Raw genomic sequence first — 14,934 nt, forward strand, 5'->3', positions numbered from 1 at the left:
AAGTCTATTTCTGGCTCTTTGTGGCTAAGTTACCTTTAAATTTATTTAGTATAACTCCAGTGGCAACTCATAATTTTTATGTACTTTCATGGAAGCACAATTTTTTTTCCACTATATTTCCATCAGCAGTAATGGTAATGGCAGTACTCCCAGAAATACACTAATTAGATTTTAAATCTTTATCATAATGTCCTGTTTGTGTTGTATCTCCTTCACTTTGTCCCATTATTGGTTTGTCCATATTACAAATGTATTTCTATCCAGCTCTTTTAGCAGTGTGTTCACTACATATTTTCTGGTTTCCTGCACTACAAGTTGCGAATTTCTTTTCTTACCTGGTTACAATGTATATTGTGAATACACCAGTATATGGCTTTTCTGTACTCTAAGTGTGAAAACAAAAAAAAAAAAACCTAAACAAAAGCATCAAATTTGTTTTATTCAACAGAAATATTTTACTTTGACCATTATAATGCATTTAATTGCAGCTGTGTTAAGTCAGTTTAATTGCAAGACTCTCTCACATTAATACTAACAGTCATTTCTTTCAGTCACCTTTTTTCTGATGAACACAGAAAGATCCCATTCATAAGCTTACAGTTGCATTAAACACAATGTCTCTTCTAAAACCAGAAATGGGTAACTCAGTCTCCTTCAAAAATAACTTGCCATACCTGCTGCATTTTCTCGTAATCCCACATCAAATGCAAGTTTATCTGTCTGGGATCTTGATGATGTTAAACATGTCAAATACTGCAAAACAGTGATATTATTGTAAACAAAATCCCAACAGTATCCATTAACATACATGCCAAATTAATACATTCACATTACTTCGTCTTACTATCATATTTAATTTTTTAATGAGTTAAAGATGATGTTGTTATTCAAACAGAAGCTCTTCCTGAACTTTAAACATCAAAATCCTTTTCCACTGCAGCACATTTCCACTTCAGCTGTGCAATTTAGCTTCTACCTTCTGAAGTTTCATACAGCTCATCAGATAGGAACAGGCAAACATCTAATTACAACCCTATCATAATAAGTTTGATTCATGAAAACATTAAAAACATACCAAAAGGTAATAATTATACTTGCAGCTCTGGTATATCAAGGCAACTACAATTTTCAAGGTTCATAAACATAAGCAACATAGAAGATTAATGTAGCATTTCAAGATTAATGTGGCGTTTTCTAGTACAGGAAAAAGGAGGGAAAGTGTTTTCCTGACTTCTCATTTCTTCTGCCTTGTATTAGGTGTATTTACATGGGTCCTAGTAGGTCAAAGATACAAAACAGCTGAAATTTTTCAGTTGTAGAATATAGTATGATGAAATTTATACAAGGCAGCCTGAAGACAACATCTTCGTGGACATAATCCATGGAAAATACGGTATGCCAAATGGAATATCTTATCTTATAAAATATGATGGGGGAGAAAATAACATATATCAGAACAAATTAATTTGCTGTAGAAGTTCTTGCTAATGGAAGTTAAAGATTCCTTAAAGACGCAGAAATGATAGATTTTAGGAGCTTTTCAACTGCAATTCTGAGTTAAATCAAGAATATGAATTTAAACAATTCTATTGGGTTGAGACACCACAAGTTATTAACTTCTTTCTCATCTAGCACAGAAGATAGCTTGGAAAGAGCATTATTCCAAATTTTTAGGTTTTTTATTTTGGTGAAAAGACATTTCTCATTCATGCTACTCATGCTACTCACTTACCATTTCGCTGAAGGAATGTCGAAGCAGTATGGCGTGGCCGTACAGCAGGGTCCGGTGGCCACCCCCTTGGGCTGCCTGCAGAACAGGATGGAGAAGGTCAGAACACCACTGCTCTGAGTGCACCATGATCAGAACTACACAACAACATGAAGAGCTGTGGCAGTTCAAGGAAGGAGTGCAAATATTCCAACAAATTATGAAATGAACACACTGGGGAAAAAATAATAATAATGAAGTCGATACAACAATAGCCAAATATCTGCCAAAGGAAAAAATATTGGTTTTTGACAAAGAACTTTTATTGTTACCTGATTTTTATTATGATTTGGTAAAACACAGCATTTCCAAAAACATATTTTAAGTTAAATAAGATACCACTTACCTTTCTTATAAACTTCATGCAGGCATTAAAAAAAAATAACAACATAAATACATATATATATACAGAAACTGAAATCTGAAAGAGAAAATAACACGCTTACTGCCCAAAATAGTTTAAGCATATACTGAGAATATCTACTTGCTAATATTAATCTTTAACATAATTCAGATTCATTAAAGCAACTGCAACCACAGTTTCAACCAAGTACCGTTATTAATTTTGAATATGTAAAACTATGACAAGACAGGGAGAAGCAAAACTGGATTTTTCCCTTTGCTTCCTTTAGAACAAATTTCTTTTATGCTCCTTTTGGATGGCATTTAAGGCCAGTTCTCATCCTTGGATTCATTTGAAAGAGACAAAGATAATTAAAGGATATTCCAAGAGCTCAAATAATGGTTATACATGTGTAGGCAAATGGTTTTACATGCTGTGAACAATACATAAGTTAAACTACTGCCAAGCTTATTCAAAACATGCCATTCATATAAACTTCTTTTAATCCTGCAGAAACTTGTAACTGTTTGGTGAAGAAAACTGGAAAAGTATGCAGCAGTGACTATAACACCTCTTTTATACATTAAAACTTTTATTTAAATTAAAAAGGAAATAGTTCGCAAAAAAGTCAATTGTAATTACAAACAGGTTGTCAAAAGAAAATTACATGTATTCAGTTTGCAACAAGTACATGAATACTGAGAACAAGCAATGAAACCCTTCTGCTATTTTATTAGTGAAAGTTTTTAAATTAATCACTTGCAAGTTTGACTTATAAAAATAAAAAACAAAAGAAGAAAACAACACAACCAAACCAACACAACAATGCCTCCAAATTGAATAATCTACAGTCTTTCTCTAGAAAAATCTGAAACTAGCAGCAGAACTCGGGTTCAAACTAAATTTAGTCTGAAAAGCAAATAATCTTTTATTTCAGTCTTGCTTTTAGTATGAACTGCTGTGTTCCTATTACAGTTTCCTCAATGGGTTGTACCTAAATTTAAAATAAATGAAGGACAAGATAGTTTCAAAATAAATGCAGTACAACAGATTACATTCTTTTTTATTGCCTTCTGTTCCTTAAGCAACAGTGATCATTTTTATCAGAGATTATATGTCTTCTACTTCCAATTCCAAATTAAATATTCGTATATCATTATTAACCTCAGATTAAATCTTTCAGCTGCAGTTTGGGGTGAATATTTTGAAATATTAAAAATTACGTAATTTCTTTAAAATTCTAGAAATTTTTAAATTGTTCTTTTGATTTCCTAAGCATATGTTTTTATTTTCATCAAGACTTATTTTATAGAATGCAATGTAATTTCAAAAATAAAGAATATGACTTTTCTATGCAGTGAAAAACAAAAGATCTGCATTAATGAAGTCTGAAAACCATGTATGCAAAGGTTGACAATGCAAGTTCAAAGGTGATATAACTCCATCTTTTACATCTGTGCAATGATATGTCCCAGTTAAAGATCTGAAGCACAGAATAAGCCATTAGGTCATAAAATAAGTAAAGACAGTTTTATCATGCTCTGTTTGTAACAGAATGAAAGTTCAATTCAATTTGATTGAGCTGAAATTGGAAAATTAGGGTCAAAACAACCAAATTGATGCTGTTTCTGGATTTGTAGATCACAATTGTCAAAAGAGTTGCACCAGCTCCTCACTGCCAAAGAGAAATTAAAGTGATTACACAACTGGAGCAATAATGTCCCAAGAATACTATGACATCAGGAACCTCTTCTAGAAAATCCTGGACAAGAAAAGAAATGAGGAAAATCTGTACTTAGATTTAATGTTCTTTGAGATCAATTTACTTACCCCTTCACTAGCATTTTCCCCTGTGCTGGCCAGCATTTCCTGAAGGGCTCGGACAGACAGTGATTGTTCAAGGACGAAATTACAGACACAAAGGTCTGGAGGGACATACTGTAAAAATAAATTAAACAGTGCAAGAACAGATCAGCAGAACAGGTGAAACACAATGAAAAGTGTGTTGGAACGTGTTTATTTTAATTTTTGGATCTATGCTTAATGCCTATTCATCTGCATTTGAGGTAGATGCTACTCTCCTGTATGAAAGCAATATAAATCCATTCTTAATGAATTGACAACACAGCCATTTTACTTTCCTTGAGCTGTATTCCTTACAGTAAAATGAAGCTTCTTCAAGTTCAAATGCAAAAACTTTCCCCCTATATATTATTGTTTTCCTGCCTTTTAAAATGACACCATGGACATTGTATTTGTTCTGTTATGTCACTGACAAAACAGAAGAGAAAGTATAAGATCTTATACCATGTATGAGGTTGATAGAAGATATTTACAGTAGTAACTAGATGGCTGAGATTCAGAATTTAATGACATAATAATATGAACTCTTTAAGGAAATCCTAATTTCTGAATCAATATGTCTGCTGTTTATGAAACATGAAACTTCACAACAGATTTTTTTTTTCCAATTTCTTGGCACTGATATGTCCAAAGAAAGATATGTTCAAGAGAAAAAGGTCTCAAGGGGAACCAACAATGTACAAAAATATATGGCAGAAAGCACAAAGACATCCAGAGACTACACAGCAGAACCCAGTAAAAGGACAAGAGTAAATTGATACAAAGTGAAATACAAGAAATACTTTTAAAATATGACAAAACTGCCCTACTCTTACTGTGAGCATGGTAAACAGTAAAACAGGTTGCCCAGAGAGGCTGTAAAGTCTCCACCCTTGGAGACACTCAAACTCTGATCTGAGAGTCCTCAGCAATCTGTTCTGTCTGAAGCTATTCTAAGTGGATTTTGCACTTGGGTGACCTTTAGAGACTCTTCCCAACCTTAACAGCTCTGTGTTCTGTGGTTCATGATAAAGATCATGGCTGAGGATGAGCTTTAAAGTGGATATGCACTTTTTTTAAAAATCAGACTGACAAGAGAGAATAAAAGTCCTGATAATGCTGCATTTTAAGGTGATGAAAAGTGAAGAAATAAAAACAATTAAGGAAAAAGATGCAGAGAGAACCAAAGAGAAAGAGGAGGTCTTCCTCTGTTTGGTTTATTCCTAACATTATGCTTTAGTAGAGGTTCACAGTTTCATCCCTTCTCTCCTTTCCCCTCTCCAGCTCTGACAATTACCCTGAAGGAATTTGGTTTGGTTTTTGTTTCCTTCACATTTCTCTGGCTTCTTTTTTCAATTTTCCATTTTTAATCCTCTAAAATTTTCTTTTACTTAATCATTCTTGTCCCTGTACATTCAACATCCTGATTGATAATGAAGTCAGGAGTAACACTTAACACCAGTAACTGACAGATGACAATGCTTCTAAAATTATCAATCCGGTGTATTGAACTGACAGCAGTAACAGAAATATGGGAGTCAGTGAACTTAAATATTAATAACAGTCTGGACACCTAATCTTGAAAATAGGTAGTGTTTTAGTTATAGGAAGTTTCTTAGTTAAAGAATTTCACTCTTACTTAAAGCTACTCTTATCAGGTGTGCCTAAAAATTTATTTGGAATCTCTGGGAAATTTTTGCAAACAATTCTAAGATGCAGTCAGGAAGAAAAGGATACATAAGGTCCCTCTAGCATCATATTTAAGAAACCATAATTAAATGTGCTTGTGAGTAAGTAGGTTAACATTCACTGATCAGTTACACCAGTTGAGAGTATCAGCTTCTTACTTTAGCTTCTGATGTTGGCTCCAAAAAGCACAGGCGATTCCCAAGTCCCTCAGCTGCCAAGCAAAACTTCCTTTGTTCTTTGTGAATGCTGGCAACACACTGAAGTACTACTTCATCATCCTGTCACAACACAAAGAACAAGAAAAATTATTTTGATGTTATATGCACACTATACTGTTAAGAAATCCTGCAACATCTGTTGAAAATTAATGCAATATACTTCTAAATCATATAATGTACGTATGCAGAGATTCTTTTGATGTATATCTATGACAGATCTACAAACATGTAAAGATTTCTATAGAGATTTACATTCCAGACTTTATCAAAGTGACGAAGACTGCACACTGTCTCCAAGGCTTTTACAACTGTTGTCTTCTTTTGTTTCTTTACCAATATAAAACAAACTGTAGGCACGCTGTTACTCAGCTAAATATTTTAATGCTTACAGTAAAAAACCTTTACTGCAATTTTGCAAACAACAGTGGTATTTGTTAGCACAGTAAACTATCAACACTATTCCTCAGAATGCAGAATATTAACTTTTAAGTTTTCGTGTAATATAGAAATCTCTGTGTACAACCAAAGATCCAAGAAGCATTTTTCAGGTGAAAGTTCAGTCATAAGAGCTTGGTCCTCAAAAGACATATCCCAAGAGTAAGAACGTTCTAGAAAAGCACTTTTACAAATCACTGCATAATACAATGCCGAACACATAAAGTGCCAAACCCTTTTTCACCTCTTAATATGGACACTAAAGCTGATATAAGCAAGCCAAAAGAGATTAATTTTAGTGTTTGACTGTGTCAAAGCTATATATAGAATTAAAAATAATTTTATTTTCCAAAACTTGTCCACTAAGAAAAAACCTCGGAGAGAGTAGCATGTAGAAGCACTTATTTTTGTTACAGGCATGTATGTCACTGTTTGCCAAAAGACACTGCCTGACAAGTTTTTAAGGGGGCAGAAGCTGATAAAACAGGAGTGATATGATATGTCACTGTCCCCTCCAGCTACAAAGTCCTACTGGTGTCACTTATTATTATCAAAGCAGATACACAACAGCCGCCTGTGCTGAGCACTGGGATCAGTTGGACAATTATGTTCTAAAAGCAGCGCTGCTATTTACACTGCCCTTATGCAACTGCACTGCTATGGCACTGCCACGGCTCTGGGCACTTGAAATTAAAGCTGGCACAAGGAAAGCAATTTTCACTAAAGGAACTAAGTGACACACTTTCCCTTTAAAGAGGGAAATCAAAAGCATCAATCAAAAGTTTTTCACTTGTGTGATTTCACAGGTGAGTGCAAGTTACAGGGCTTTTTTTTAGGTGACCCTTCACTGCCTGCTTACCACTTCTTACTGAAATAGGCAATTATTACATTTCAGATAAATCAGCAGTTATAGACAGTATTTTTCTTATCTAGCTTTGCATGACAATCAGTACTGGTTTCAACAGTACAGAAAAAAGAATTTGAAACATATTTGCAAACAATTCTAATTCTGTTAGAATTAATTGATGCTAAAAAATTATCTTTCCTCCTGTTGCTTCTGCTTCTATTTCTATGTAAGACAAAAATAACGTTTAAAACATTTTTCATCATCTAGTTCCTGTATCAAGATTTGAAAATACATATTTTAGAGGCAAAAATATTAAAATACTAAAATATGAATTTATGAATACCAACATTTAGAAAAAAATTGAGATTTGCTACTTAGCACACACTTATCATTACATTAAATTACTTCTATATAAATGAAATTGTATTTATTTTCCCTACTACACTAAAGTATTCATCATTCATTCCACAGAGGTGTACATTAGTAGCCAATATTGTAATTCATAGTTCCCTAAAAAATAAAATTATGTCTTCGGATTTTTTACAGGGGCACATCCTATCTTTTAAAGGACAAGGGGTAACAGCTTCAAACTGAAAGAATGAAGGCTTACAGTAGATACACACAGGCACAGGTTGCCCAGAGAAATTGTGGATGCCCCATCCCTGGATGTGTTGAAAGCCAGGTTGGACGGGGCTCTGATTAATCTGGTCTAATGGAAGGTTTCCCCACCCATGCACTGCAATGGAACTGGATGATCTTGAACATCTCTTCCAATCCAAACTGTTGTATGATTTTATGAACATGTGTAAAACTTACTTAAAATGAGAATTAATCAAATAAATTAACTATTTTATTTTTAAATCCACATGCATAAAATGGCAAGAGTTCCTAATATAATAAAATTAATATTTTCATGTTCTAGAATTCAGAAAAATAAGCACTTAGAATTTACAATGGCATTAGAAAAACTTTATCAATCATTAAGTGCAGTAATCTCAAAATAAAAGCACTGAACGTCTTAAGAAGTTTATGCAGCATTCAACACTGATGTTTTATGTTATTCCCCTAAATGGCCAATGTGCCCTTTCCTTTGTGCTACAACACTTAACAAGCTGGGTATTTGCTATGTAGGATAAAAAACTTCAATCATTTTTTAAAGTGGCAAGAATATTATATTATATGGTATTTCAGAATGTTTTGCAGAAAAGCTTTAAAAAGTAGTCATTCATGACTGAGCATAAAGAATTAGCAAAGCCAATACAATCTGCAAATGAGACAATTATTCTCTGTTAAGATGATTCAGTATTAACATATTCTCACTGAAAAAAACCATCATTCTGGCTGAGGCCTGTAATTGCTTTTCTGGCCTGAAGATGCTAATAGAAATGAGTTTTATGGAGTTGCTAGGCTATCATGAAAACACAGACCATGTCTCAACAGTACCTTGTTCTCAGTGCCTAGTTTTTGAACAAGTAATTCAACAAATTTAAATTATTTTGATTCAGTAAGTGTTTAAAGTGCAATTTTTTTTCATCTAGCAGCTCTGACATTTCCATTTTCTAGTTAATTTATTTTGGGAGGTGGGGTTTGGGGTTTTTGTGGGGGATTTTTGTGGGGGTTTTGTTGTTTGGTTTGTTTGCTTGTTTGCTTTGGTTGGGTGGTTTTTTGGTTGATTTTTAATAAAACAGGCTTAGAGTTCACACAATCACAGGGAGGAAAGGACATCCATAAACAATGGTCCACTACAGATGGGCATTTGCACAAGAAACTGCTTTTGCTATTCTTCCTCAAAAAGTCCACACATTCAAAGCATCATTTAGTAATAACTGGTTCCCACCAGTGGCATCATCAAGCTAACCATGAGATACATTCTCTATTACCATCATTCCATCTATTCACAAACACAGATGCATAGCAATTCTTAACTTTTTTATTCTGAATGAAGAGGAAGTGGAAGTTCTCCCCTTCAGTTCAGAAATCTTTAATCTGGTTAAGATTCATCTCTCAGCCCTTTAGCAAAAGGACAGTCACAAAGTAACTCCATCCCAAATCAAAGAAGGTTTATGCGTTAAAACATGTTAAAATTGCTAAAATATTTTCCACATGGTCTGAAATACTGCAGAATTTACCTAGTGTCATGTAGCTAATCCATTCATGTATTCACGGGCATATCTTTTGGAAAAAGGAAAAAGACAGTTTGGGGGATTTGGGGTTCTTTTTGAAAATAGGTAACCACATAATTTTGTGCACTGCAAAAGTAAATTTCTACTTGCTTCAGCTAGAGCTGAAGCTGTATTTCAAATTTGACTATATAGTAATGTCAATATAAACTGAGAAACAAAGGTATTTCTAAAATAGTTACAAATTCAATATATCCTAATTGTAAGAATAAGTTACAAAAATTAGAAATTGACTCTACACAAAAGTATGTCTTTTGTGAATACATTAATTTTTTTTAACAGAAAACTTTTATTCCTAGTCTTCAGCAATACAGAATTAAGCAGTATACTATATAACTTTAAAAATTAATTTTTAAAGGACCACAGTCCAGTAGTTCATTACCAAACACTATTTTGTCTTGATGTTCAGGCTGTTTTCGTCCTCAGATTTTATAATATAAAGTGATGGTGAACTTAAACTGAGCTTTCTGTGATAAAATAATAAGACAAAACATAAGAAAAATTGATTTTTATGACTCAATTACTTGACTTGCTGCAGATGAATTCAGTGATCAAGGTGAATTAATTTATTGTTGACATGACCTTGCTACAGCTCTGTTCACTAGTTTTTCAACACTGAATTTGAGAATAAGAAAATTCCAACAATTAGTGAAACTCCTTCTTCATTTGTGTTGTATATGTATTCCATAATTTAGAGTTGTAGTGATTTATATAGTACACATAAATCTGAATAGGGGCTGTATTCAAAAATAGACACAATTCAAAATATTTTATATTATCAAGCACTGAACCATGAATAGGGTAAATATATAGAAGCAAATATTGCTGGAAAATTATACCATACATTTAGTTTATTACCTACTGAGTCAACATATACCTAATCCATATAATATTCAGTGCTAAAAATAAACTGATAAAATAAAATTGACATGGCATTTAAAATTAATCAGTTCTAGATAATCAATTTTGTCATTATACTAGAAGAAGAAAGAGTTTTCTCAAAAAAATTACATATTTGGCCTATAACTTACAGCTATGATAAACATTCAGGTAGGTACTTTCACAGGATTAACTAACTTAAATGCAAAGTGATACAGAATTGTTTAAAAGTACATTCTTCTGTAAAACCATGTAAAACCATTATGATAATACATCCTTTCATTCAAGAAATATTTATTACTTTACAAAAAGCCAACATATATCTATAAAACATGGTAAAACAAGCAGGCAGATGGAGCTGATGCTCTATACAGGCCTGATTAATGAGACACTTGCTGATTATAGATCAGTGCTGCAAAAAAATAAACTAAGTAAAAATCCACAGCGACCTTCACCTTTTCATAGACAACATTCTACTCACATCTCTCCCTCTATCACAAAGCACAGAATGAAAATAAACATTTGAACACTGGCTACAAAATGATTCTTCTATAGGACTGCATTTCTTTAGAGTTTTCTGGAATAATCTTGGAAAACAAGTGAAGTTCACCGGAAATTGCAATCTACAGCAATCTACTTTTTTCTTCACAAAATAAGGAACTACATGCAGAGTTAATAATCTTCTGTCCAAAGATGGATTTGGTAAATTTGTTTGCGCCCACCAGTTCCTTGTTATTGCTGAGCAGGGCTTGCACAGAGCCAAGGCCTTTTCTGCTTTTTCCAAGGCCACAGTGGCAAGGAATTTGGGGAATTTGGGGAGGTGGGGGAGGTTGGGAGGTGACACAGCCAGGGCAGGTGACCCCAACTGACCAAAGGGGCATTCCAGACCATATGACATCATTCTCAGCATATACATATTCATATACATATTTCACATAGATGGAGGAAATAATTATTTTTAATCGTATTATTTATGTCCATAATAATTACACAAACAGTTTAAGTCTTACTCTCAAAAAAAATAATGCATCATAGCCAGTTTTTACAAAACAAGGGAGGATTATATATTCAATATCCACCTACATCATAGGAAATACAGCAGCTTTAAGAAAAGCTGTAGCTTAGACATTGAATGTCTAGACAGTGCTTTGTGGGAAACAAGTCTAAATCAACAGAAAATGGTGAAAATATAGAAGTAAGTAAGTCAAAGTGCTTTTTCACTTGATCTATTTATTTTTTTTTTTTTGGTAGAGCGACCAGTCTCTGTGCTAGAGTCAAATTTTACCCCTGATATAAGGCTGATGATGTATATGAAACATCTGGCACATCCATACCTTGTTTTACTCATTAAAAAAGGTAATTGAAGAAAGGTGACTCAAATTAGCAAGCTGATGAAGCATACCAAGACTTCTTAAATACTAGTATAAAGTGAGTTAACTATGTGCTTCTGTTGTATAAATCCATTTAAATGATCCATTAAAAAAGTGTCCATAATTAACTAGTTTCCAGCTTCTTAGTAGATATAGTCAATTATTCCACTAATCCTAAAACAGAAGCTTCATAAAACACCACATTAAAGGATTTCACTACTTCCACATTTGAAAAGAACAAAACTTTTCAAACCTATAAACTCATGCACTATTTTGGGATTTATTGCTTCAGTTATTGTTACTGCAACAATTGGCAAATGCGTATTTTTTCTCCCTTTTATACTGTGAAAAATTAATTTCATAAAATTGATACAGAAAACCATTCTGGTATTGCATATTATTTCTGCTGCTGCTCTTCTACTTCAGATAAAGGATGTGGAAAAATTCTGGCTGCTGAATTTATTATTTACCAAGGCAACACAGTCTTAAATATTTACATTTCCTAATTAAGTTCATAAAAATTAAAAGCTTCTTTGATTAAATCTTGGGTTGTTTTGGGTTTGAGGCTATGATCCAAAAAAATGACTTAATGTATTCATTTGCCATCTAGCTAGAACAATTCAGTTTGTTTAGGTTCCTGTACTGCAAAAATAAAGTAATTTTCCTTCAATTAAGAACAACTGTGTATCACATATGTACACACACATCAGATTCAGAGCAAAGTACATAACTACATCAGAAGTCTTGCTTCATGGTTGTATCACTTTTCCTCTGCCAAGTAACTGAATTGTAACCCTCAACAAAAAAATCCTTGGGGGAAATTTCCAAAAGCTCCACTGTATTAATCTTTATTTATTTGCTAAAGCAATTCCACTCTAAATAACGAAAATAATTGTTCATTGTTACACGGTGACTGACACTCCTGTGTCACTGGTGAGTCAGAGATGACACAGAATTGTATCAGAAGGCAAACTGGTAAAAGGTCTTGCATTTATTGAGACGTCTTCTTTTAGATCTTAGTCCGACACACGTGGACCTGATTAATCTGGTCATTTTAATCAATGCATTTCACATGAGTGGTTAATTAAGAAACCACCCTTTGGTAAGCATATTTCCATAACACATTCCACATGTTCACAAACACCAGCTGCAGCAACTTAAGATAATTGTTTATTATTCTTTTCTCTGAGTTTCTCACAGCTTTTCCCAGAACCATGCCTAGGAAACTATCTGTTTCTCTCTCTCAGCATCCACACTCATGAATACTATGCAGTACATATTTGACTAATTGAAGTTTTGAATATTTGGGCTTTGTTTTTGTTGGAAGATATTTCTCACTTGAAAAAAAATTTATTACAGTTACAAAGCTAGTGTATGACGGATTTTTCATTTTGCCTACTCTTTGTCAAGGTAAAAAGAAACTTCTTTCTTTTTTTGATTAGTCACGAGAAAAAAGAAAGAGGAAACCAAATAAAACCTCAAAAATGCTTTTAAATCTCAAAACTGACCCAAACCCAAAAGACATAGAAACAAAGAAACCAACAAAAATTATCTACACCCTACTAGGCTTACACACTTACCTAGGTTACACTATAAACGCAACCTAGCAGGTCTTTACTGAAGGCTCAGCATTGATCAGCAGTCCCCAGACAAAACTACAATGTCTGTGGAATCCTGAGGTCCCCTGAATAGTGGGTGGCTGTTAGAGGCAGCTTAGCCTCACCAAGCACACGAGGAAAGGTGTGAGACAGACATGGTGATGTGAAGCAGCAGGAGCCATCACCCTCAGCCTGCAGACTTTGACAGGAGGACAACTTGTGAGCCTCCTCTTTGGACATAAACTAAGAAGGAACATAGGGAAATAAAGTGTATTGTGTCTTCCAGGACAGTTTTGTTGTGTATTCTTTCATTCTCTTTTCTTCTTCAGATCAAAACAATGACAAGTCACCAAGTTCTTCAACAGCTCAAATCCCTCTTTTTAAATTAATATGAGCAGTATGAACTTTAATCCTATGCTTCCTTATAAAATGATAAACAAACAGAACAAAGAGGCAATATGCAATGTATATGATCCATGTTGAAGCTGTGTGAACATTTAAAAAGTTCTGGAAAATAAATAATTATTTTCAAACTTATGTTTGGACATACTTTGTCCTAATTCAAATGCTCTTATAGGTAACCTTATACTTCTATTCAATTTAAAAGGCTGTGAAACAGGTACCCACATTACCATATTCTATTCAGTATTTACATGTTTAAGAGTTTCAATCATATTATCAGGCAGCAGAAGTAAAAGCCTGTGCCTGCTCATCAAAAAACACATAAATTATAATAATAGGAAAAAATTTAAAGAAAACTGTAAACTGCTAAGAAAGATAAAGTTATCCAGACAAATTTAATTATTACCTTTAAAAAAAAAAAGACCCAAACTACATTTCCAGTCATTAAACCATTTTTATTGGTTTTTCTCTTACATACATGCCAGCAAAGCAAATGTTTCCTGTTTACAGAACTACCAATTTTGTCTCACAGCAGTTACATTTTGCCATTCTGCCAAAGAGACATGAATCTTCTGTACCTTTCTTGAAAGCACTTCTCCTCACACTGTCCACTTATAATAGTAAAGATAAAATTTTTCAATAAATACTAACATACTTGCTCCATAAATTTATATTGGAATATTGTTTACTAGAGGATGTATCCAAGGATAACCTAAAGCAAGGTTTAAATCAGAGTCAGCTTATGATCCAAGAAAGGTTCATAAAAGTTTCAAATTATATTTTTCACTTCTGTAATTAGAAGAGCTTACACAGGCCTGCTGCAATATGATAAAATTCATTAGGACCTCCATACAGAAATGCATACTGCATGAATACTTTGGTCCCAAAATACAGACATCACAGTCATGTAATTGAAACAGGAAGAGGTCACATAAATATATCATCTTGGGTTTTCCTCTGCTTAAATGTCTATAAATAAATCTTCTGGTAAGCTTATGTGTTAAAATCTAAAAAAGAGGTGTGCTTGGGCACTTCATATTGTAAATCACCACAAAACACACAAATGAAGGAAACCAATATCCAGAGCAATCTTAAATCAGTGGTGGTCAGGGAGAGGTGGATTCTCAGGAGATTTAGTTTTACTTCTAGTACTGGCTGTTGGTTGTTTTTAACATATTTTTATAAATTAAAAGCCTCTATTTCTTTGTAGAAATGTACCAAGGATGGGGCCTGTCTGAGACCTGTCTTCCCCCAGTAAGCATACAAATTTCTCCCAGTAACTACAGCCTGTTCACTGCAAATGGATCCTTATGATGACAGCAGAGTTCTTTAATGGAAATTCACACAGCACCTTCTGACAGTT

The 14,934-nt window shown here is 33.6% G+C and overlaps 1 protein-coding gene across 1 annotated transcript in view; it reads right to left on the reverse strand.

The window, feature by feature from the left end:
* Positions 1–14,934, reverse strand: part of RYR3 (ryanodine receptor 3) — a 190,089-nt gene that overhangs the window by 142,689 nt on the left and 32,466 nt on the right. The window contains exons 2-5 of the mRNA XM_059474635.1: positions 5,801–5,920; positions 3,942–4,049; positions 1,733–1,807; positions 675–753 (exon numbers count right to left, since the gene is read on the reverse strand). Coding sequence (XP_059330618.1) covers positions 675–753; positions 1,733–1,807; positions 3,942–4,049; positions 5,801–5,920 — 382 coding nt within the window. The remainder of the gene's footprint in view (positions 1–674; positions 754–1,732; positions 1,808–3,941; positions 4,050–5,800; positions 5,921–14,934) is intronic.

The sequence above is a fragment of the Ammospiza nelsoni genome, chromosome 6 (assembly GCF_027579445.1).
Source record: "Ammospiza nelsoni isolate bAmmNel1 chromosome 6, bAmmNel1.pri, whole genome shotgun sequence".
NCBI classification, from domain to species: Eukaryota; Metazoa; Chordata; class Aves; order Passeriformes; family Passerellidae; genus Ammospiza; species Ammospiza nelsoni.